The 26,995-nt window shown below is 39.9% G+C and overlaps 1 protein-coding gene across 6 annotated transcripts in view; it reads left to right on the top strand.

Annotated features, from left to right (window-relative positions):
- Positions 1–26,995, top strand: part of camta1a (calmodulin binding transcription activator 1a) — a 568,653-nt gene that overhangs the window by 158,590 nt on the left and 383,068 nt on the right. The window contains exon 1 of one of the 6 annotated variants that reach the window (XM_057830220.1): positions 18,198–26,489. The exons of the other annotated variants lie outside the window; for them this stretch is intronic. Within the exon in view, the coding sequence (XP_057686203.1) occupies positions 26,487–26,489 (3 nt within the window). The 5' untranslated portion in view covers positions 18,198–26,486. Of the gene's footprint in view, positions 1–18,197; positions 26,490–26,995 lie in introns of those variants that run through there. 6 annotated transcript variants of the gene reach the window in all.

Here is a 26,995-nt window from a genome sequence, read left to right as displayed (position 1 = left end):
ATTGTTTACTGGCTCAAGGTCACTGTCTTGCAGTGCTGCCACTTGTTGTTGCCACTCATGACTGCCAATACGCAAAGATTTTCTTTTGGTCAACAGCAGATTTCAAGAATGAATTCATGCAGGAGGAGGTTATTTAAGGGACATAATTTAAAAAAAAATTAAAATTCCATGATTATTTCTTAAATGGCATGATTTAAAGTTCCAATTATTATGAATAAAATATTTTTCTTCCACCACTCTTGGTTTTATTAGATTGTTAAAAAGTTGTTTTTGGCTCACCCTGTTGTTGTTGTAGTAATAATAGCTTTATACATCCACTAGATGAAGCTACATAATGTCATGATTAAGCAATATTGATCCATATATAAGGCGCACTGTCATCTTTTGAGAAAATGGAAGGCTTTTAGGTGCACCTTATAGTGCGGAAAATACGGTTGCATTAAAAACTGCAGCGACCGTGTTCTATCATGTGATTGTGCCCTTGTTTGATTGGTCAAATGAAGGAAAACCTACTTGGTTACGTTGAATTGGTGAAACAGTCATTAGGAGTCTCGAACCAAGATAGATTGTAAACTGCAGCCCAATACATCAGAGTAGAAATAACACTTTTTCACTAAAATATTGATGTTGTGACTATGAAAAGGACAATGCATGTTTCTCAATAGAAATGCCTACCTAATTACATTATTTCATATGCTGTCTTTTACCCTTTGAGAACAGTAGTTCCACCTCAATTATTGTGTTCCCCTAAAAAATAATAATTACTTCTCTACTCCCCTTAAACTGCGACTTGGGATTCTTGCACCACCGTTGGGAACTACTGTGTTATTCTACTTCAATTGATAATGTAAGGTGCATATTTATTCTTCTTTGTTCGCCGGGTAACCTATTACGTAAAAGTGTGCAATCGAGGATGACCCAATGCCCTGCCCTGAATTCCGAGGTTACTTAAATCGAGCTGCAAATTACTCTGGCAACAATGTCTTATGTCCACACTTTTCATGAACTTTAGCTATCTTCCAACCCCAAAGCTGCTTTGTGCACTGAGGAGTGAATACAAATAATGTATCACAATTTGGCCTCGAGCTCTGGTGAAATTTTCTCGTAGATCCACCCACCCTTTTTTCTTAACTTATGTGCCTGCGCCTGATATATCCTCTGCTCTCTCATCACAACAGGCTGTGTTTGCAAATGGTCCTGTCAACTCTCTGTCCCTGACTGTGTGTTAAGTCCAATACAGTGCAGACAGAGAGTAATCACCACATGGAGAGGCAAAAGATTTATTAGGCTGCTGTTTGTATTGTTGGTGCTTAAAACTAAATTCTCATGCACAATCGCAGAATTATTCATTTGATCTTTAGCATCAAATAAGTCGTTGTTGGCTGTGGTTGTGACATTGGAGAATTTATTCCCTTCTCAGGCTATAAAGCGTGTCATTGGCGGATAAGCGTTTCTCTTCTCACAAAGGAAGAAAACCCGGTTAAAGGAATGTCAAAGGAAGTGCGCTGACTGTCATTAATAATAAATCGCAATTGTCTGAAGCCGACCTGGTACGAAGGATGGACATAGTGGGGGAAAAAGCTCAACGTGGAGGAGGGAGCACCTCCCATTTATGTCTATCACATCTTCAGATATGGCCTTTTATCACACGCAGGAGCAATTAACCTTTCAGAAAACAGTGTCACTCAAGTGCAGACCAAAGAGCATTTTGGAGATGTTCAACAAGTCCTTAGACAAATGACTTTGATAAGGTTGCCATTTATGGTCACCCTGCAACAATTGAGTAAAGTTTACAATAATTTGATATTCTTGTATATCCTTCACTTTGGATGAGACGACTGGCACCGCCGCCTCCTGTCATCATACCTCTTATATTTGGTTTTATTGGACCTTTGAAACAAAAGTATCTCTTTTTCTAGCACTAAACAGATGGACTCTGAGGACATCAGCATATTACACGAATCTTGTAAATATATTTAAAAGTGTGTTGGATGAACTTGCAAGAGGGACATCCAAGTGGAAGGCGCAGGTGTTGTAAATATATTTTATCTCGGTTCAAATTGTCATAATTGGAAGTTTTGCAGATTGTGTGCTAAGCACACCTAGTGGTTGTACTGTGTGAGCCTGTGAAACGGAGGGAGGGAAGGCCTTACCGTCAAAAAACAATTCAGCAGTGCACCCCCGCCCCCCAAATCTACAGCCCAAAACTCAAGAGTAAATAAATGGATTTTCAGATGTATTGCATTACTCTGAATGGAAATGCAAGCATTTACAGTACTTGATAAAGAAAATCCTACGTAGTTTTTATACCGTGGAAATTACCTTCACACGTTAATGTAAACAAAGGAAATTGCCTCCCGAAAATGGAAACTCTTCTTATTATGGCTTAGTTTTGTTTTTAATGTACACTTCTATCTCATTAGATTTATTTTTTAATATTTCAAGCTAGTTTTTCCACAATATATATACAGAGGTCACACTACATACGAAGTTAATTCACTCCAGGACCTTGTTTGTAAGTCGAAATGGTCGTATGTCGAGCAGGATTTTTCCGTAAGAATGCATTCTAATTCCATTAATTCGTTCCATAGACTAAAAACCTAAACTAAGTCCTTAATAAATGCTGGTGGTAGTATTGCAATAGTAAAAATGATAATACCTGTAATAATGTAGCGAATCGGGTTCTAATGTGGCAGATGTGTTTTGCGTGTTGTACCTGAATGCACGCGTGGCTGACTTAAAAAAGTGCGGGATGACTTTTTACTTTGACTTTGTTCAGCTGCGGCGGACAGTAGGGATGTTGTGTTGCACAAATTCTGAAATAAATGATTAAAAACCTGACGAAGCTGGCGATTTTTTTGGCCATGTTACCACATTAATAATTCTCACCTTAACTTATAACGACTGGCAAACGGAGGTCGGAGGAGGACCATTGAGATCGTAGACATCCTACGGCCGCATTGTCGAGCCAGTTCACGGACGTGCACACCACGCTCATATTTTCCTATCATTTCCATTGTCATTTCAATGGTAAGCCTCACCTTTTCCTTTTTTCACCACCTGCACTAACATTCTTGCAACCCAAGTTGATTTCTCTCACAAGAGAAAATCCGCCATGCACCCTTTTTGCAGGAAAACAAAGAAACTGCAACAGTGTCACAAATTGTCATATTTCGAGCATGTCGTCGGATGTAAAAACAAATGGCGAGTCAAATATTTACATCGAATGTTGAATATATATATATGCTGTCAAACGATTAAAATTTTTAATCGAGTTAATTACAGCTTAAAATTATTGTTGGAATGGAAAGATAAGACACAAGATGGATATATACATTCAACATACGGTACATAAGGCAGGGATTCCCCTATATTCAACAGATTGTGGCGCACCGCCACACTAAAATGAAAGCCGCCACGCCTGGCAAATGAGATGTATTTTATTTATTTATTTAAATAAAAAAAATTTTTTAAGGCCGCTTCAAACTAGCGGCAGCCGAGTGGGAGGAGTTCAGCGGACACCTATTCATTGTGTATTGTAGCCTAATGTTCGTAACTATGCAGGCCCCCCCTTAAGAGACGCAAGGGGAACGAGTAGGAAGAATGGGAGAACGAGCGAGATAGCGAGAGATAGCGGTCACATGTCGTAGCAGCCCGCTGTTATTTTGTTATTGTTTTTCTTTATTATTGTTACCACAATAAAGTGGGTAAGCAAATACAGACTTCTCTCCTTCTTGCCCATATCCGGGGCATTACAATAATTTGGATCGGACTTTTCGGCGAAAGTGAGCGGTGGACGGCCGTCTTGGACGGAAAGCAAACTTTGACTAACTTGCGCTGAGAGACTGCGGAGAGGCGGGGCCCAAAATAAAGCCTTGCTCTATTTTCAGAGCGTTGGTCACAGTAAACGATTTATCAGTTCAAGCAGAGTAAAATGATACATATTCACGGTACAAGAACGTCGTTTCTGGTTCCATCGATTGGTAAGAAAAGGCTGTTTGTACGAGTGACGTGTGGGCGCTCCCGTCAGGGGGGACATTTCACGTGGAGTGGCTATTTTTCGGCACAACACCGGCGCGCCAACTTCAGACAATTACGGCTGACGAAACTTTGATAAATGCGCCCCCCCACCCAAATTTCGCGAGCTCTGGGACACTCGAAAAATGACTCTCATACCTCTCCTTGCTAAGTTAATGGTACCTCGACGTGCCTTTGTGTGGAAATTTAGTTTACGAACAACGGGGAAAAAACTATTCACCTTCTCACCGAATCAAGTAAAACTCTTTACACGGCTATTATAATTCCCCCAGTGCTCTAAATGGGTCAGTTGACAGAAGGACTGTTATTGTTGTGGTAATGTAGTACTTATGAGGGTCAAATAAAAGGAAAAAGGAGGACTACGACGGTGGTCTGCAACCCGCGGCTCTCGGGCCGCATGCGGCTCTTTAGCGATGCTTCGGAGCTTTTTTTTTTTTTTTTTTTTTTTTTTTTAATGGAAAAAGATGGGGGAGGGAAATAAATTTTTTTGTTTTAATAGGATTTCTAGGAGGACAAACATGACACAAACATTCTTTCAATTCATTAATATTGTAATGAAGTTAAACTTGTGGTGGCATAGTACAACAGAGTAGTCACGTGGTGCGTCATTCTCTACAGGATCCACTGCAGGGAAAATAAACATTTAATCATGAAGGCTAATTACGTATTTCTAGCCAACTTAGTCATTTCTATAGTAGGCTAATATAGCTAGTATCGATAATTATAAGGCTTGTACAAGGCTTTTAATTTTTTGTGGCTCCAGACATACTGTATCAGTTTTTTTTGTTGTTTTTTTTGGGGTCAAATATGGCTCTTTCATCAGTTTGGGTTGCCAACCCTGAGTCACTACGAGATGTAAGTCGTACTATTGCCACGAGAAAAAAAGTCGCATTAGTACATCGGGTAACATAGCTGTAATCAGCTACGCATTTTACATACATGTACTGTAGCTGAGAGGTATAACATTAGCCTGGCTAATGAAATATTTCAAATATATCTTTGTTATGGTTCTTCTTGGGGGAAAAAATGAAGGAAAAAAAATTTGCTGTGGCACGACATGGTGAGGCTGTCCGACTCCGATGCAGCCCACCACCACAGCTTCAAAAAATCCTAGGGGAAACACTGTAAGGACTGTATTTGTTTATTATAGCAATAAATCAACAAGATGGCATTAACATTAACATTCTGTTAAAGCGATCCATGGATAGAAAGACTTGTAGTTCTTAAAAGAAAAATGTTAGTACAAGTTATAGAAATTTTATATTTAAACCCCTCTTAATGTTTTCGTTTTAATAAAATTTGTAAAATTTTCAATCAAAAAAATAAACTAGTAGCCCGCCATTGTTGATGTCAATAATTACTTACACAATGCTCATGGGTGCTGAAGCCTATAAAATCAGTCGCACCCAAGCGCCAGCAGAGGGCGGCAAAACTCCGTAAAACACAACAAGTGAGCGTTTCACTGTACCGTCATTTAAATGTGTCTGAGCGGTGCATCTGCGTTAATTGCGTCAAATATTTTAACAGGATTAATTTAAAAAATTAATTAACGCCCGTTAACGCGATAATTTTGACAGCCCTAATAGATATATATGTGGTTGTGTATATAAATTTAACCCATTTAAATGCAATTAAACTACATACATAATCTATTGATATTATTTTATGTTTAGCGGTGCACTCGCCCCAAATATGGGTATGCACTTTTTAAACAATATGACATACTTTTAAATCTTTCCCGGACCCCAAAGCTAAAGCTCCCTGATTAGTAGATACTATGGTGAATAAATGATCTCCTACTCCCAGGTAGACACAACTTAAGTGTAGAATGTACTAATACTCTGGATAGTATGGGTTTTTATCATGAAATAACCTGATCCACCACAACCACAGCATATACCTGTTTGAAAGTTTACTGATAATAAGTGGGATAAGCAACAATTTTCTTGTTTTTGCAGTCTATCATACCTGTGGCCTATACTACGAAGCCGGTTTTCTGGCTTAGCAGGGTAACTCCGAGAGTATCACGTGCAACCTATCTCCCAGCTAAGCGTGACTACGAAAGGTAGATATGTTGGAACCAGGGAGTGTTGCCATGGCAACACGCGCCACACGTCAAAACTGGTCGTCTCAGAGTTAGAGCTTGCTTAACCCCAGGATTCCGATTAACCACGCTCTATTTAAACAGCACTCCTCCCTGGCCGTGTCCTCTTGACAATGACAGCGTACCTGGACGACCCGTACGACATAGAATCCGCTGGCGTACCCGGACGATGTTTTCCATGAAAGATAGATTTTCAGTCATAAGCGGATTTTGCAGGGGGGCCAAGGGGGCCAGGAGCCCCTGGTGGCCGAAAAGTGTCTTTGCATGTAATTGACTTTCCTATATATGATTTTAAAACTAAGAGTTTTTCGTGAAATATTACTCCATAAAAGTTGTAAAGCAATAAAACAAACAACAAAAATGAATCAAATGAAAAAAATATGTATATAATGAGTCAAAATGATTTTTCTAACAGATCATGTGACTAGTACCTTAGAAAGTCATTTGCTTTGCTAATCCAAAACCACCTGACGAGTCGACGGCCGAAGAGGAGAGATGGATATATGCAATTTTTTTAAGCCTAAGCTTTCAAAAGTGACAACAACACTTAAGGAAAAACCAATGATTAAAAATGTGGATCTTGAAGCGTCAGAGAGCACCGCCAAAATGGTGAGCGGAGTTTCAATTTACCCCACTACAGACGCTAATTATACAACAGAGCCACCATTTTTAATGGATGACGATCTTGGCGAAAAGAAAAGCTGTCCTAAGCTGTCTTAATTAGAATTCCCCCCCAAAATGATGAGGGAAATAAAATGCTAATTTTCATTTCATGATTATAAATATTCCTGGCTGGAATATTCAGTCAAAAAAGGATCCCGTCTACCGTTTTGCCTGCCGCCATTTTCAAACTGACCACGGAAAGGATTCATTTCGCAACGGATGAGTGACTGGAAAGTGAAAGTGCTATAACTGCCAACTTGTCACTAGTTAGAGTGGTGGATATCTACGCGGAACACAAAAATCTGTGTCTACTTCTTTACTAGGTAAGACAAAAAAATGGCAGCACCCACACACAGCTGGCATTGCTGATACTGCGTTTCGGGGTCATCAACATGTTGTGCCCCCCCTGCCCCAAAAGTCAAACTCCGCCTATGTTTTCAGTTGAGGGAATTCGTTACCTGTGCCAGCTGATCGAAGCGGACATCACTAATGTAACCCGCCGAAGTCAGGCCCTTACAACCGCGCAGAGTATGTGCCTGTCCTTGCACTCTTTCACCAGCGGACAATATACAGTATGTATTCCATCGATGATGCTGAATATCTGAGTAAGAACACTGTATGCCGTGTGATTCGGAAAGTGGTAGGAATGGGGTATGGAAACACTTCAAATTGATTGTTGAAAATGCTATACAGAAATCTGTCGGCTTCGCTGAATGTAAACGAAAGTGGAGCTTTGCTCTCATACAAGAAATATATTTAACAAACTTTTCCAGCGTTATTTCGTTGTGTAAATGCATTTATAATAATCATGGAAATATGTAGACTCTTTAAACATTGAGAAAACTTTTTTCCCGCCAACTCAGAGATTATAATAAATGTCAAATCTACTGATAGAACAGACACACAAATATAAAAGATATAAATGTTTATTGAATATGCATCTTACAGTCTTGTTTAATTATGAGAATTCGTTACAAAAGACGGGCTTTAACTTAATTATCATTTATTGTCACAAATGTGATCACACAAAACGCAACCACGCATCGCATCCCCGCATTTCCTTCTCCTGAGTCCTCACAAATATAACATAAAATTTCGGGGGGGTGCTAGGCTCGGGCCTGCAAATCAAGTTAATTGATCGGGCCGGGTCGGGCTGGATTTTTTTTTTTTTAGGCCCAATCTAACCTCTACTCTGAAGATGTTCAAAGGACATACATATTCATACAGTCAATGGGACTAAACATACAATCATCCTGCTTCATGTGGTGATGCACGATAAATTATTTCTTACAGTTAACGTACTCAATCTTATTTTACTCTCCTGACAGCAGGCTTTATTTCTTTTCATGGACATAAGTAAACTGGCCTATTGACGCATTCACAAATCACACGATCTGTACTTCGCTGCCAACAGACTAGTCGCGCTCTACTAGTTGAAGCGGTGTTGGATTTCGCGGTGAGGGTGGATTTTAATTCCTCATAACTCCGCATGATTATCGGGAATTCCTCCTCCGTTAAGTAATGTGCCCGTGCCATTGTCAAAAGTCGTGTTTGACTCTGGTCTCCGCCCCCTTTTATGTGAACGCGCAGTAAATCTGGATGGGTTGACACAGGTTCGACTAATCAACCTCATAATCAGCGCTTGACTGCACCGATTGACCACTCACTAGATAACCAGGTTTTGTCAACTCCGGTTACCTGCTGGTGAGCAGGATTACTTCTGGGGAGGTTGAACTCTGTTCATAGTACAGGCCACTGACAGTTGTACAAAAATGCAAAATACAGACAAGCAATAAAGAATAGAGGCATTAAAGAATCCAGTGTATATTCTCATGGCTGAGGGGGAGAGAATAATAGCGTATAGTAGCCCTGATTCATGGCTTACAACGGCAGTTTGTTTTCAAATGATGACAATAGAAAAAAAAACATTTATTTAGCATCTTTTCAATCAAGAATTGGCGTTTGATGACCATTTGCTTCTACCAATTTGCTTGAGGGTGCAAGGAAAAGTACAGAGAGTGGCTAACAATACTTTGTAAAGATATCTGCACTGGAATGTAAATAGAATGATTCATTTTATTACATGAATTTATTTCTCAGTACTTGAATTTCTGTCGGGCAATTGTTACTACTAATGAGGAGCCCCTGTGTATCTGAGAAAGAACTAATCTTCTTTCTTCCTCAGCTGTGTACTGCAAATGTTCGTTTCTACTGTCCTGAGAGTGACTTTTTGATATCCTCCGAGACTGTTAGAGTGCACAACATGTTTTAAATGTTAATCTGCTTTGGAAACAGTGGTTGCGTTAGCAGTTTTTCTATGTGAACATGCTTGGTTTGCGTTGGCATTCTCCCTGCAGGTTTATGGATGTTTTGGCCCCACGGTCGCCACTCCCTTCAAGAGGATCCATACTTTGTGGAATTAAGGCAGCCAAATCTCCTCCTGTGTCCGTCCTTTTAGAGTAATTACACAATGCTGCCTCTCACTGAAAAGAATAATGGGATGGCAGAAAGAAAGAACACTTAAGGGATCAACTGTACATATTTCCACACAATGTTTGACAAGGATGAGGCAAAGTAAGACAATAGCGTGATATTGTTGAGCCCTCACAAAGACAACAAATGCAAGCAATAGGAAGGGTCTTTGAGGTCAGAGGCAGACATCGTTTCTGTATTTTATTTATTTATTTTTTAAATTAAAAATAGGACAGAAAAAATAAACAGGCTCAGCGCTGGCAAATATTTTGGTATCTGGATGCTAAATATTTTACAAGATAGATGATAGAGTCTAGCTATACGATGGAAATTGCACAGAGTGCCGCTGATATTTTTGTCTGCATGTTATTTATAGGCAGTTTTACTCTTTGCTCCTTGCCACGCGCTTGTCATGAGAGCGTCCTGCGCTTTTGTGATGCATAGAGGGGCTGAGGAAGCTGACGGAAGGCAATTAGGTCTATTATTAGTACGACAGAGGAAGGATTGATGTTTACAATAGTCAGTGTGTAAGCAGAATGCTCGGCTACGTGAAGGGATTTTTAATGGTGAGAATTTCCGAGATTATATGGGCCTTCATTAACATTTTCACACATGGCTGCCTAACAAATGAGAAAAGAGCCCTGGCATACCATCAGATTTATCACATGCGGACACACAGCAGACTGGCTAACGCCTTCCTCGGCTCGACTGTGCAGAACATGCGCTGTATCTACTCTCACAGCAGCACTGGCCATGGGCACTTTGGCCTTTGAGTAATGGGCCAGCAGGACTGTGCTGTTCCATTGTACATAATATATGAAGCTACATATTGTTTATCTAGCTATGGCCTCCCAGAAAACCTGGGGCTGGTTAAAGATACTGGGCTACACTCCTGCGAGAACTGTTGTTTCCCAAGTTGGGTTTTCTTCGTAAAATAAAAAGGTTCAAGGCGAATATTCCCTCGAGAAAATTCACAGTGTGTGCACATGTTTTCTTTATCTGCTGCTTTTTTTTTTTTTTTTTTTACATCTGAACAATAGTTTTAAAACAGTGCATCTAATTGCTTACGGAGGCAGTTGTGTTTAGGTCCTCTTACTGTCAGTGAACTGCCAGTCCTGTCCATCGCCTTCAAACGCACTGATCATTTTCTGCCAGCCCTCCCAGGCAGAGAATAATTCAAATACATGAACGAAACAGTAAATGAACTTTTTTAAGGTGGCTTGAGAAACTTGCTGTCTCGCCTAAAGGCCGATGCACAGCACAATATGGACTTGCATGAATGTTCCCTGTTAAGAAGTCATTCACAAACAAGCATCTTGCCTGTTAGGCAAGGCCGCATGAATTAACTGGTTCACATTTTGCATTCTTTTCTCTCCGACATCTTGAGAAATGATCTCTCAGATGCTTTTTTTCCTCCCCACTGCAGTTCATTAGAATGACTAATAGCATCCCGCCATGAATTGAAAAGCATCAACAAGGTTACAAGGCAAAGTATGATCTGAGTAAAGTTGCATGCAGGGAGGTGAATGAGTAAGTTTCCATACATCCACAGGCTGACAATCTCCTTGGCTTTGAACTAACATACGGTGTGTGATTGAACTGATCGGCCGTACGATATTGAGAGTTCCCGTTTGAAGAGTTGAGCCCGGCTGGCTGAGACCGCTCTAATCTCCCCAATCTTGCGGCAGGTGCCATGTCAGCAGCAACGGCGGCAGCTCAGGCTGGAGGCAGAGAGGTCAAAGTCGTTTTCTCCACTCTGCTTGTTTTGAGGATCGTTGCATGAATGACTTGTTGCCATAACAAAGCCAGCAGCTCAGAACGCTCTCTTCCTCTTCATCCTCTCTGGTCGCTCTGGCAGTCCGCCAGACCGTCCCTCCGTATCAATAATGAGCGTTTTAAAGAACAGCTTTGGCAAGTGCAAGCCCACCTAATGTCCGCAAGACAAAAGGAGATATTGCCATGGACGGGGGACCTAGAAATCAATTTCCCATTTGCCGCTTTAATTTCACTGAGATGTGCAGAGAGATTAGAGCCGAAGGCACCTGTAAGCTCCCTTGTTGATGAGCTTTACCTGGCCCTGCTGTGCTGGCTGGCCTGACCCCCTGGCTAATTAAAGCCCTCAAATTGATCCACAAACAACATGATACAGATCTGTCCTTTACCACCCTCAGGAACACATCTCATTGTAGGAACTATCCCATAATGGCCTCATAAAACAACAGTTTGGTTGTTTCCTGACATCAATGCTGCGATCCATTAGATTGTGTTTCGTTTATGTGGTTATGGCCGCAACAATGGTTAAATGCTAAGCAGTGGTCATTGACACACAAGGCAACTTCTTCACTTGGGGCCTGATTCACCAAGATCACAAACATTGGATGCCAACTTGTGTGTTCACTCACTTTTAGCAAATAGCTGGTGTTGTTGACAACAGGTATAAAAGTAGTGTAGATTTGTGCTTTAGTTAGTGCTGTTGGTTTTCATAATGAAACATTCGGGGGATTACCGCAAGCGCAAAATAAAGTTTGAAGTGATGGAATTTGAGTTGTTAGTGAAAAACAAAGAGAAAGAAATCAGTTGTGTGTGATCTAATCTGCCCCATGTGCCCATCACGATTAGTATTGCGTTTGAAACTTGATACAGCACATATGACTGAGACTCAGGCACATGGAAATAGAGAAGCGCAAGGAGTGTTGCCATAGGAGACTAGCTCAGTCAGGTCTTTGATCATTCAGAATCTTACAAAACACATGTAAAAATATTCAACCATAATTGTTCATTATTGAATTTAAAATGCCACCATTTTGGCATTTCAAAAATGTCCTCCTGACCTCTCATTTTTCCTTGTCATAGTTACGCACGTGCCATTCAGTCACAGCATTTATCCACGTCCACAATTTGTTTCAGGTTTTAAAAATATCTTTGTGAGCTCCTCCGGCCATAGAACAATGGGACAATTTTGCAATCTCTAATGAATAAATTTGAATGAATGTTATAAGGTTTAAAAAATATATTATTGTGTCACTTTGTAAAGTAGGTTTTTTTTGTTCTAAATTATCAATTACAAGCAACTCCTTATCATATAAATGTACATTGATGCCTCTGGACTGTGTGTAGTGTAATAAGATCCTTAAGAGAAGGGGGGGGGTGAGCAAAATAAAAAACAACTCCCATTACATTGCAGACAATTCACATAATTACTTAGTTAGCAGTAGAAGTTAATCCATTTTATATTCACTGTAGGTAAAGACATTAAAGGTCTATCTAATCATCAATGCATTTGCATCCAAAGTGCTGCTGTACTTTCAGGTGCTTTTTATATCTACTTTGCTCTCTTTCCTCTACCGCTTTACATTAAGTCAATTCATCCTCCACTGTGATGCTTCTTCCATTCCGTCACCACCTGCGTCTTTGTTGACTTTCAGATTGTTTTGATTGGATTTAGTTTTGTTACTGTTATTTTTTGTTACCCTTGTGTACTTTGTTCTTCTCTTCACAGTCTGCACATTATGTCTCTGTCTGCCTGTTTTCATCAGCCTTGTTCCTTAACATTAAAAATACAAAACAATCAGGGTAGGAACCGGTCTTTGAGTGTCCACTTCACTCTAGATCTCTGATGTCGTCATCCCATAGACTTCACTATCAGTTTACGTGACATGGGGCCGACCCGTAGTGGACCTATTTTCAAAAACTTAAAGTATATTCCAAACCAAAGCCACTAGCGACCTAAAACCAAAACGGGCACCTCCATTAGGCATATATGAGTTTGCTTGGTACACCAGACTCAACGCTGTTCCAGCTATTGAGTCTGTCCACCATTCCCACGGATACAATTTCCAGGGCGGAGCAAGCCACAGCAAACAGACAGTGGAGTGGACCAATCAGCGACGGGCAGACGTGACATTATTAACTGACGACGGAAGCACGAGGGACTTGCGCGCGGAAGTAAACATATGAAGAGAGCAGAGTTTATTCAACATGGCTAGCGCGAGACAGACCATTGTCATTGACTCGTGTCGATGTGTTTTTGGTAATTTAAAACAGAATTTACCGCGGATTGGAACATGTTCTCGGTTATCCCGTTGAACATCTGTGCTGTGGAGACGACTTTAGACGCGCAAGAGTGACGTTGCTCGTGAAGAACACGTCACGCAAATAAACGAATCTGATTTGTCGATTGATTTTGTACCTGCTCGAAAAGGCCGTTAATGGGATGGTTCCCAGACTATTTCTCTCAGTGTTTGAAAAATACAGGGAGAATAGTTTGGCAGAGCCAGGCAATATATGAGTCTCCATTAGCTGCAACATAAAATTATTCAAAGTATTTCCCTAAAAAATCCAAATTATTTTTTTATACAATTATAACAAAACTTAAAATGGTTATCAAATGATCAAATTTTACGCTAGATGCCAGGCCCGGATCTAGGTTTACCCATCAGAGTGGGCACTAAGAAATCTTGAGGGGGCACCCCCAATGCAGCAGGCTTTTTTTTACCCTCTGCATTTCTCCGGGCTTGGGACTGCCGCAAGTAGGACACTGGCTTGTGTCCCATTGAGGCTGCAATATTTTTTGGGGGGGTTTATTTTATTTTTTTGTTTTGTTTTGTTTTTTCATCCATCTATCTACTTATTCTCGCAGTTGGCGTGATGTCACCATGACGTCATCTTGCATAGCAACGTGTCGCCGTTTTGAGATGTGGGCACGCACAAGTAAACATCCGTAGACAAACGTTGTCTGAAATTCATATATTTCAGCTGTGTTTTGCGTCTTTCATAAATACGTCTTAAGCATAACTTATTATTGTCACGAGTCACTGCCGATGGACGCGGGGAGGCGATACAACTTAAAATTAGAGTGTATTGGCCTGCAAATCTGCCCATACAAAGTCACAGTTGATAGCTGGATAAATAATCCAAAGGAATTGCCTGCAGTGGAGTTCAGAAACATCTACAACAACCTCATAAAGTCACGCAGTAAGTTGACCTTTATCAATTACGTGGAATATGTACTGTGTGGAACTAAGAAAACTGGTAGTATATACGGAGTGATTATTCTGCCGTAACCGATAATTCAACTCCAAGCGTTATTTAGCCGTCAACACGTCACGGCAAAATAACCAATTCCCACCAAGCCAATAATATACCGATTGACCGATCAGAGCAGTTCACGGCAAAAGAAAAATAACGCTTTGCGAGTTGTCGGTTCCGGTAATAATAACCACTGCAGTGTTTCCCATAGGATTTTTTGAAACTGTGGTGGTGGGCTGCATCGGAGTCGGACAGCCTCACCATGTCGTGCCACGGCGAATTTTTTTTTTTTCTTCATTATTTTTTCCCCCCAAGAAGAACCATAACAAAGATATATTTGAAATATTTCATTAGCTAGGCTAATGTTATAGCTCTCAGCTACGGTACATGTATGTAAAATGCGTAGCTGATTACAGCTACGTTACCCTATGTAATAATGCGACTTTTTTTCTCGTAGCAATAGTACGACTTACATCTCGTAGTGACTCAGGGTTGGCAACCCAAACTGTTGAAAGAGCCATATTTGACCCCCCCCCCCCCCCCCCCCCAAAAAAAAAAAAAAAAAAAAAAAAAACCTGATACAGTATGTCTGGAGCAGCAAAAAATTCAAAGCCTTGTACAAGCCTTATAATTATCAATACTAGCTATATTAGCCTACTATAAAAATGACTAAGTTGGCCAGAAATACATAATTAGCCTTCATGATTAAATGTTTATTTTCCCTGCTGTGGGTCCTATAGCGCACCACGTGACTACTCTGTTGTACGATGCCACCACAAGTTTAACTTCATTACAATATTAATGAATTGAAAGAATGTTTGTGTCATGTTTGTCCTCCTAGAAATCCTATTAAAACAAAAAATATATTTCCCTCCCCCATGTTTTTCCATTAAAAAAGAAAAAAAAAAAGCAGCGCTAAAGAGCCGCATGCGGCCCGAGAGCCGCGGGTTTCAGACCGCCGTCGTAGTCCTCCTTTTTCCTTTTTATTTGACCCTCGTAAGTACTACATTATCACAACAATAACAGTCCTTCTGTCAACTGACCCATTTACAGGACTGGGGGAATTCTAATAGCCGTGTAAAGAGTTTTACTTGATTCGGTGAGAAGGTGAGTAGTTTTTTCCCCGTTGTTCGTGAACTAAATTTCCACACAAGCGCACATCGAGGTACTGTACCATTAACTTAGCAAGGAGAGGTATGAGAGTCATTTTTCGAGTGTCCCAGAGCTCGCGAAATTGGGGGTGGGGGGGCGCATTTATCAAAGTTTCGTCAGCCGTAATTGTCTGAAGTTGGCGCGTCGGTGTTGTGCCGAAAAATAGCCACTCCACGCGAAATGTCCCCCCTGACAGGAGCGCCCACACGTCACTCGTACAAACAGCCTTTTCTTACCAATCGATGGACACGGAAACGACGTTCTTTTACCGTGAATATGTATCATTTTACTCTGCTTGAACTAATAAATATTTTACTGTGACCAACGCTCTGAAAATAGAGCAAGGCTTTATTTTGGGCCCCGCCTCTCCGCGCAAGTTCAATCAAAGTTTGCTTTCCGTCCAAGACGGCCGTCCACCGCTCACTTTCGCCGAAAAGTCCGATCCAAACTATTGTAATGCCCCGGATATGGGGAAGAAGGAGAGAAGTCTGTATTTGCTTACCCACTTGATTGTGGTAACAATAATACAGAAAAACAATAACAAAATAACAGCATGCTGCTAAGACATGCGACCGCTATCTCTCGCTATCTCGCTCGTTCTCCCATTCTTCCAACTCGTTCCCCTTGCGTCTCTTAAATAAATAAATAAAATACTACTCTAAAATGCTACTCTACTACCCGCGCGCGCTCTCGCGGGTAGTAGAGTGGAGTGGGCTACATCTGTGTAATCGGCTGACTGACGCATCTGATTATTATCTTCTTCTTTTTTTCGGCGGGGGGGGGCAAACGAGACTGTGGCGGGCTGCCACAGTCTCGTTCATTTGTGGGAAACACTGCACTGCCTAGTCTATTGAATCCTAGCAGCTAATTGGGGGGGGGGGGATCGATTAAAGTTTATTCACCAGTAATAAAATGTCGGCTGCAAACGTAAATGTGCCTGGATTTAGGTTCCCACTGGCGAGAACTGGTCCACGGAACTGTCTTCTTTTACTGTTCCTCGATCGATTGCGTTCAGCCATTTGCTTGTCCTTTTCTTCTCACGAGGAAGAATGAAGAACTTCAAATGCGGCTCCAAACTCTTCCTTGTGTTACAACCCGCAACACGGCAACTTTTAGTTATTCTGACGGAAGAAAAGACTGCAAATAAGACAAAAGTTCAACGCCTTTGTACTACAATGCACGACAGAGCAATTGCTTGTGACTCGTGTTTTGCCCCCATTTCAATATGGCGACGCTTTGTTCTGGCTGGTGACGTCATTAATGCCCGGATGTCCAACTGCGAGAATGTGTCTGGAGGAGAGAGAGGAAGCGTGCGGAAAACAAACAAGGTTGGAAAAACAGCTTGTTTTGGTGATTGCTTGTTCGGCGTGGTTGCGGCCAAAAGTAACCGTTAATCCTGCAATAAAAAAGTAGGTGAGACCAACTCTCCGTGGGTTCTCTATATCCAGTGCGACGCGACAATAGATATTCCCTACATTTTGATTGGGTGGGCAAGACTCATGTCTGGGTGGGCCGTGCCCCATACATCCGGCCCCGCTAGATGCACAAAATCACCAAATACAGAGATAATCATCTATATTTTCAGGATCAATAGAAATATTTAACATCATATGAGTTTTTGCCAAAAATAGCAACTTAAGGTTTCAACACCTAATAAACCCCTCAATTTTCCCATCAGAAACTTAATACTTTAGCAAAGCATGCAGAATCATTTTAATTTTACTCCACAAAAGCAAAATTAGCATTTTTCTATATGCAATCCCAACTTATTTAGGTTGAATTCTGATGCTGCTATTGCCTCAGCACGTCTTGCCGGTGTTCTGTCAAATTATTCATTTATTTATATTTTCCTCCCATAGCTTTTGTGGCGGTGAATAAGCCTTGTTTTACATTCAGTTGGACTCTGAATGTTATCCAAAGGTGCTAAATAAACAAGTTACATCATTAACATACTGTACATTTGCAACACGAAAATGGCGTAAATTAATGCTTAACGACACGGCGAAGACGTTAACAGTGAGACAGCGGCGTGCAGCTAACATAGCGGGATATGTCTGAGGAGAACTTTTCTACATGCCAGTCCATGATCAAACGTAAATTAATATTCCTTTTTTAAAGAAAGTTTGTAGTGTTTACTTTTGAACCGCTGCATTCGCGGCCATTTTTAACATTACGCTTATTCGCAGAACCCAAAAGTCGCAATTTCTGATGGGGTGCAAAATCTGACAGAACACCGGCTATCTGGACCTCGTCATATGTAGATAGAAATGTTACATAAAATAAAATACATAAAAGGCAATTTCTTGTTTTGTTTTTTTGTATAGATGTAGAAATATCTAAATTACGACTTTTTTGCCAAAAAACGGGCAGTTGGCCGAAAATTACCTGATCATTTGAATGTAAAGTTATGCTACTGTGTATGGATACAACATGGCGGCCATCACAAAACAAAGAGCTTTTTAAGTTGAAAATGTTTGTTATTAAATGCGTATATCCCGGAATTTCTATAGATATGAACATAGAACAGTCTAGATTCTTGATTAAAAACAAAAGAACGGGCAGTTGTCATTCATTATACGTAAATATTTCAAGCTAAAATTATTATTGTTATTGTATTGTATTATTATTGTTATTGTGTAATCCAACGTGGCAGCCGTCACAAAACAAAGAGCTTTTTAAGTTGAAAGTGCATGCATGGGTCTCTTTTATATAATAATTACCTTGAATTCTTGACCAAATCACTCTTGAGACACTCCTGCCTGCTTGTATGCAGTAAAACATTTGTCCTGTTTCCACCTAAATCCGGCGTTTGAATGCAGCGTGTGTTTGGGTTTTTCACAGTGAAAGCCAACTCAGGTCTTTTTGGGTCAGCCCCTAATGGGAAGGCGTGGCGGAATGTTTGTAGGAGCTGTTTTTTCAACTGATGGTGAAGTCTATGGTCATCCACTCGAGTATGGTTGTCTGTGGTTCCTTATAAATGTCGTTTGTGAACTTCCATCTCCCGACTGCAGCAAATCGGTTTCTTCTATTGTCATGATAATGACTACCAGTACGCCCCTCGTACGCCAGATTCAAAGGAAAGAGGAGAAGCCTTTTTGATTAGATCGGAATCATAATCAAATTTATTGGCCAATTATGTTAGATATACACCTGGTATTATCCACGGTATGTAGAGCCACACTCGTAAACAACAACAACAAAAATGCAAGCACACAAATAAAGCAAAAGTACATTTAGCACAAAAGTACAGAGAGCCATATACTTTAGTATTGTAGCCATTTAATGATAAAAGCAGTGCAAAGGAAGTGTGCAATGACAGCTGTGCAAGTGATGAAAAGAGTTGTACAACCTTAAGTGCGGCACTGTAGAATAGAAACATTAGAGCAACCAATGCAGTTTTGACAAAAAAATAAAGCGATGTTGACATGAAATGCTGCTAAATGTAATACATAGTGACAGTAGTATGCAATACTGATTGATGGTCGTTATTCAATTTACAAATGTAGACTTCGAGGCTGAAACAGTCACTATGGTAGTACTGTTAAAACAGAGCTGTATAAAATTTGGCAGATTCGATCAAATGGAATTAGAAATCTAATTTAAAAAGTTAATTACAATAGGAAAAAGTCTGGATGAACAGCAAACCTGTATTTTTTCCAAACTATCAAACCTAACTTGACATTATGTTTCAATAATCTCAAAATGGTTTATTTTTTCTATTTTATTTTATTTATTTATTTTTGGGTGGGGGTGGGGGTCAGAACAATGGCTCATATGTGTTGTGTAGTAAGTACTTTTTGCTTTCATTCTTCTGTAGTGAAATTTACAAAAAAACATACTTTGCTATAGTGGTCAACGATGAAACTGCCTCCCAAAATTTACTAAAGGCAAAGCAAAATATAGATAAACAAACTGTACAAGAGCAAACAATCTGTGCTGAAGCGGGAACGTGAATATGGAACTGGACTGAAGGGGATTACTGTATTTCTCTGCTTCTTTGAAGTTATTTCCTGATTTATGTGGGCCGAATGAATGTGACCAGCACAGATGCAATTTGATCTACTTTCCTAGGCAGTGAAATTACATAATGGGCCCTTTCAGTAGCCATGTGCTTACTTGGCTACGAGGGGGTTATTTTTAGCAGCCAGCATGTTGCCCTTCCCTTTCATACAATGGTTGTCAGCCTCATTGTGGTGAATCTTTAACAAGGGGCCTTTTCCTAAGCCCCTCAGAGGAGTTAATTAAAGTGATAGAGGCTAGAGCTGATGAGCCACACCACCGTGACCTTGACACTCTGCTTTTCCCACCTCGTTGCAATTGTACCTGCATAATCAAGAAGTATGCATACACACACACACACACCAGCACACACACAACCACAACCTCATTGCCACTAGCTCCAGAGCCACTAAATCACTGGGGAACCCCAACAATCTTTGCATATACACAGATACTTTGTCACACAGCGTGGTTGTGTTACTTTGTGGACAAAATTATTATTTTCCATCTGAACAATCAAAGAAGGTTATTATGCTTTTGCACATGCCTCTGTGCTGAGGGGATATTGTTTCTTGATAAGACAAAAACACAAGGAGAGTTTTGGCGATGATGTCGAGCTCGTTAGAACAACAACAGCGTTGCGCATGTGCATGTCATCACGGCGACACCAAAATTGAAACGCAATTAACAATAGTCCAGTAGGAGAGCAGAAGCATGTTACTGACGCACGATGGAAAAGATTCTGACCAATAGGGCAGAAAAATCATGTTAATAAGCATTATGGGAAATATTCTGACCAATAGGATAGCAGAATCTTATGGCGGGTCTTTTAAAATTTTCTGCCAGTGGCAGTGTTGTCAGTAACGCGTTACTGTAATCTGATGACTTTCTTTCGGTAACGAGTAATCTAACGCGTTCATTTATCCAATCCAGTGTTCTGATTAAAGTTTCCTTATTGTCTGTGCGTTACTATTTTGTTATTGCTTCATAATGTACAGTATGTAGAATGAAGACTACTCTAGTTATGTACGAACAGCATTTCTAGTAGAAATGTTGCTCTTGCGTTTGGGAGTTTTCTCATGGGAGAACAAAAAAAAAAAAAAACGGGTCACGTGTAGCTATTACCATGCCGTTTGATCGGCGCTGAGAGTGCGGCCAAAACAATAGCATAGCTACCTCGTCAGGACGCGAATAATGACAGAGCCAGGAGAGCTACCACAAACGGTTGGCTCACGTTCTGTCCAGTGAAGATGGTTAAAATATTTCCCTGCGTCGCAAACTTTGCGCTAGCTCAAAAACACTGTGGACTGCTAAAAACTCCACATTCAATTCAAGGAACCAATTGGAATTACAGCGCAACGCGTCGAAACTCAAAGCAAAGCCTACAGGTTACGAGAGCACATTTACAATTTGTAACCAGGCTTTACGTACATTTTATAGTTACAGTTTGTAGTTTGCAGTTAGAGTTTGGGTGGGACTTTTGGGTGTGTAGGGGGGGACTTTTGGCCTGTACTTTAGATTATATGTATACATATATGGCAGAAAACACTCAGATGACTTGAAGTTCCGCTCCGAGACCCCCAATTTGACCAAATTTCAAAATTGTCCTATATGCATGTGTGATCCATCATTGGAAAGCTTAAAATCTCAATTTTCTGGGCGAAGAAAAATTTTGAACAGGAGGGCATTTAAAAAAAAAAAAAAAAAAAAATTTTTTTTACAGCAAAACCCTAACTGGAGGCGAGAGCATGCGAGAGCAGAATTAAAGAGGCGATGATTTTAACGAGATATTATTGTGTACTAACCTCGTTTCGATCCAAAAACTCCATGTAGCATGTATCATCGAGTGTCAAGACACAGATGTGAATGGCCACAGTCGGGTTTTTGGGGGATTTTATGGGTGAAACATGGTAATATAACAAGGACATAACAAGGGTAGCGATGCAGAAATCGCAGACATCAAGGAGTGGTCGAGATGTTCTTTTCCATATACAGTATTTACCCTTTTAAACGTTTTTTTCCTAATTTTTCTTTGGATCAATTATTTATCATCTAACATATTGGGGAAAATGCGACAGTAACAAAAAAATACAATTAATCGATAGTTGTGAGGTAGATACCCGTGACTTTTTTAAAGACGCCATTTTTTTCATTGTGACGTAATTTGTGTAGAAGTTTAAAATATGCGAGTGAATAATGTTTTAAAGTCGTTTTTTATTTTTTTAAACAAAACATTAGACATTAATATAGGATTCTAAGCTAGAAATGTCAGACATTTTGAATAAGAAATATAATTACTTACCTTCTTTTTGTGGCTGGGTTGAAACAAAAGCGGTTGAGCGCCATCTGTAAACAGGGGTTTCCAGGGTAAAAGGGACAAACTAAAAACAGTTCGGGGGCTTAATGCGCCATGAATCTGCTATGGCAGCATATAGACATATTGTTCTATCAAACACAACAGTTCTTTTGGCTTAAAATGCAGCATTTTATTTTAAAGAGGAGTGCAAGAGCAGAAACTGCTTTTTCAGCCTTGTCTGTGTTTTCCTCCATATATATATGCACACCTTGACATTGTTCTTGTTCAATTCTCGGTTCATGCTCAGTTGTGGTTGAAGCTTTTGAAAGCTTAGGTTTAAAGACATTCTAAATATCCATCCTCAGCTGTAGTTTTGGCTAAGCAAAACAAAGGTCTCTAAGGTACTTCTGTTCGAAAGATAATTTTGACCCATTATGAAATACTTACTACTTTAGGATTCTTTTTCATTTCATTCATTTTTATTGTTTGTTTTATTGCTTTAAAAAACTTTTATAGACAACATTTTAATAGCTAGGTCTTTATTTTAAAGGTGAAGTTCAGAATTTTTTACATTAGGCTTATTCTTCGAGTTGGCAGGGATATAATTAGTCCTTGGAGTTGATTTGAACAAATTCCGTGCAGTTTAATGGTTGAAATCAACTCCGACTAATTAAATCCCCGCTATATCGAAGATTAAGCCTTATGTGAAAAATTTGATTTTCTGCTTTAAATTAAATTCTCGGAGAGTCAATTACATGTGATGACATTTTGCTGTTGTCACCTTATGTTGAGGCAGCAAAGGGCGAAAAATTGGTAAAAAGTAACTGATAAATTACTTTTAAAGTAACTTGGTTACTTTGATCATGAAGTAATCAGTAAAGTAACTAGATTACGTTTTTAAGGCATAATCAGTAATCAGTAAGTAAATTACTTTTTCAAGTAATCGGTGACAACACTAGCCAGGGGAAATTAGGTATCTTATTTTTCACATGCGGAATCATTTTTCGCAATATGAAGTGAAAAAAGCTTCGAAAAACTTGTACCACTGTATATTCGTAGGGGATATATCAATGTGTATAAATATACAATCGATCTGGTGATCCATGTTAACACAGACTCATAAAATATACATAAAAAGCATCACAGAGTAAGAGAAAGATTTGTCTCTTAGTTGATGGGGCCAAAGACCGTGTCTCTCTCCCCAAATACCCTCACAATATCATATTTATCATGTAGCCTACTACTGGTTGACAAATTCCAGCCTATCATGTGGTTTGTAAGATTATCCTATAAAATTAGCCTTTGGTATGATGTACTGAGAGCCAAATGCGCTTCTCACCAACAGTCGGCTCCTAAACAGGTCCGGGCCAGCAAAGTTAAATAATTAAATAATAAAGGTGCTCAATATTTCCTACTTATGCAATAGAGCCAGTCAAAGATGAAATGGCCATGTGAAAAAGAACATTGTTGCAACTAAAAATAAACATTCCCTACCTGGTGTCTTTTTTTTTTTTTTTTTGTCTAAAAGCAGGTTCCCCAGTATTTTACAAACCACATCTGCTATGACAACATCCCCTTTCGACAAAATTTCTGCCACTAGTCCAGAGGTCGGCAACCCAAAATGTTGAAAGAACCATATTAGACCGAAAAAACAAAAAACAAATATGTCAGGAGCCACAAAAAATTAAAAGCCTTAAATAAGTCTAATAATGAAGGCAACACATGATGTATATGTCCGAATGAGCTATATTGGCCTACTATCAAAATGACTAAGTTGGATTAAAATACATAATGAGCCTTCATGATTTAATGTTAATTTTCCCTGCAGTGCATCCAACGCACCACGACTACTCTGTTGTATGATGCAACCTCAAGTTCACTTCATTACAATATTAATGAATTGTTTCATTGCTTTTTATGAAATTATAGAAATGCAATAAAGAAATCCGATTTTTGATTTTGTTTTTATTTTGAGGTTTCTAAAAACAAAATGGAACGTGCATAACATCCCCTTTTCTGGTCATGTCTTTGATTTTCTTTATTATCTCGGTTTTGTTTTTGAAGTCTGCGCAGAAGCATCAAAACAAATGACCACATATGCTGGCTCAACGTCATTCAAAGGTGATCATATTTTGATTTCCAAAAGAGGACACAAATAACAGACATAAGTAATCCCCGTTTAGTCTTATATTCAAAGTTTATATAGATCGATAGCATGCACGCACTGTCCGTGCATGACACACACATACGGACAGTTTGCGACTCTTGGCTTTGTAATCAATCTTGAAATATTGCTCATATGGAGCAGAATGAAAACCGAGCATTCTCAGGCATATCCTCAACCCATTTTATTTTTTTATGACTGTTGTCAAGCCCGACACTCCCCCAAAAGCCGTGTTCAAGGCAAGCTAGGCGCTGACACACAGCTGCACCGCAACCATAGCGCCAAGTCTCTCTCGCTCTTTGCTGACGTAATTGCTGCATGTATTCCAATTTGGGAGACTTGACAGTTCAGACCGCCCGCCACATTCTGAAAAAAATGTGGCCCAGATCGGATTCAAACCACATCCAAAAGTGACCGAGATCGGATTTGAAATGGTCCATTTCTATGCGACTTGTCCCGTTCAGACCGTAAAGTTAATGCCTCACTCGAGTTGGAAAAACATGAAAAAATGGGATTTGTGCATTAAGACCTGCGGTATGAACTTAGCCTAAGTTCTTCAGAAGTAATGGAAGCGCACTTTATCTCTCACACCCAACTGGGTACTTGGCTGCCAACAGGTGTTGTGACTTGCTTACAATAGCCATCTGCCTGGCATCCTGCCCCGCTGATAGAAACGAGTGTCGCAGGCTATGACGCAAATCTTCGTTGACAGAAATGTTGAAAATTAACATTGATTCAACACATTTTTGCAGCATTGGAAAACGTTAAGAATGTTTGAGTCATTTTTGTCCTCCCACAGAAACCATATCAAAACAAAAAATAATGTTTCCCTCAACCATCTTTGTCCATTTTCAAGCATTTTTGAAAATGTTCCAGGGAGCCGCTAGGTTAGTGCTGAAGGGCCGCGGCTCTCAAAATACGGGTTCCCGACCCCCCGCACTAGTCCTTTCGTAAACACTTTGTAAACATACAGTAGTATATAGTACTATATGTATCACTGATTTGCTGCCAGCCTTTCTTATTCAAAATGGATTCGACTTCTAGGGGCGTCAATGGCTGCCACTGAGTCCAATGAGGTCCCTAAGTGTTAAAGGAGATCTAAACCGAGATATCAAAATATTGTTATATTTTAAATGTATATGTCTTCTTTATTGTTATAGGTTTTCTTATAGCTATGATTGATTTAAGCAAAACAATGTTAAAAAAAAAAAAAAAAACAACATCTATCTTTGCCAACCACCATTTTCAATTTGTTTCAATATCATGGTCGACTGCTGCTTCTCTCCAGAGACGATTGTTTATGCTGTTTATTTTTTATTCTACAAAGTCAATATTAACTGTGTTTTGACTAGTGCTTGCAATTACTGTTTATTCATGCTTTAAAATTGTTGGGGTTTAGCTTCTCCTTATTATGACACGTCCTGGCAGATCCACCACCATACAAGCACTTAAGTAAGTGATAGTGTTTCCATGGCGATGACTGTAATGCTTGTTATGACAAGGCAATGTGGCATTCAATAGATTTTTGAAGATGGTACTTTAACCTTAAAGTAGAAGTTCAGAATTTTTGACATTAGGCTTAATCTTCGAAATAGCATGGGTTTAATTACTTGGTGGAGTTGATTTCAATAAGTTACGTGCAGTTTGTTAGTTATTTATTAACTTCAGGGCTCCAGAGTGGCTAAGCTAGCGTGAGTCAATGGTCCCATCCTAGTATGCCAATAAAAAAATTATATTAACAGGTCTAACATAGTCAAATAAATTCAAAATGCAGATCTTTGTTCAAAATACCCATGCGGCCAAAACAATGTCACCCCAAACTGCCGTAATTAATTTATTTCTGCGGGACTTTTTTAAGATGCGTAATGCGACCACAATAGAGAGGAGTGCTTCGGCCACTCGTGCTCCTGCTGCATTCAAGGAAGGTGGCAAGTCGGACGTATGCCACTCGAGTGGTAACAGTTGCGACTTCAAAGCGTTCCAAACTTTTTTTATTTTGGCTGTCAAAAGACATGTTGACCTCCTGCAAACTTGCCTTCTTGTAAGCGATCAAATAGTGGAGGAAGAACAATGGCTAAGGTAAATAGACCACACTGTAAACTGCCTTCTTTAGTTTTACTATTGACGGTCTGCTTTTTGATGGGCAGCGCATTTTGTCGAGTGACGTCTGATTGAAGCAACTCGTGAAGTCGGGGTACTTTTTTCTCTGACTTTGCGACTAGGGCCTCCCAGTTCGGGTGGCGTTCCAATGATATTTTTCCTGGTCGAAGGTTGGAAAACTCTGACTTCCCACCTACCTCAAATGCACCATCAGTCTACGGAGTGTTGGCTGAAGAACGGCAAAATAGTGAAACGTGCATTTAGAGGCTGTGAAAAGTGACAGACGAAATGTGCAAATGAGAGTTTCCACAAATTTCCTATGAAGAACAAGGAACAATACAAACTGGATACTTGCTGTTGGCTACGACATAAACATACTGTTGGAAAAAATATCACTCCGCTCTGCTGCCTCTTACCTACAGAGCTGCTGGATTACAAATGTTGCTGTTCATACTAGTTATTAAGATGCAATGGTAAGTTTTAATAACTTCATCCTGAAAACATAACCAACATTATTGATTGCATGGGTCATCGGTGATTTTCATGCATACATATGTTGTATTTTTTATTAACATGCTAGGACGGGCCCATTGACCTGCGCTCGCTTAGCTACTCCGGAGCCCCAAAACCATCAAAAACTAACTGCTTGGAATTTGTTGAAATCAACTCCTACGACTAAATAAACCCCGCTAACTCGAAGGTTAAGCCTAATGTCAATAATTCTGAACTTCCCCTTTATCAACATTGCTCCTTGGAATGGTCTGCCAATTCTGAGTTTGAAGCAGCTTTTTGGAACCAGTATGGGGAACTTCCTTTCCTTCAGTCAGATGTGTGCTTGATTCTTTATTACTGTCATATAGTATATTACCATCACATTTACAAACTGATCATTACATTAAATATGATGAGCCCAGGAACGGTCAAGTTCTTCACTTTTGGGTCAAATGCAACTACTGCTGTTGAAACTAAAACACTTTCT

This window comes from Corythoichthys intestinalis, chromosome 2 (genome assembly GCF_030265065.1).
Source record: "Corythoichthys intestinalis isolate RoL2023-P3 chromosome 2, ASM3026506v1, whole genome shotgun sequence".
NCBI classification, from domain to species: Eukaryota; Metazoa; Chordata; class Actinopteri; order Syngnathiformes; family Syngnathidae; genus Corythoichthys; species Corythoichthys intestinalis.
This window is presented reverse-complemented; position numbering and strand designations above follow the sequence as displayed.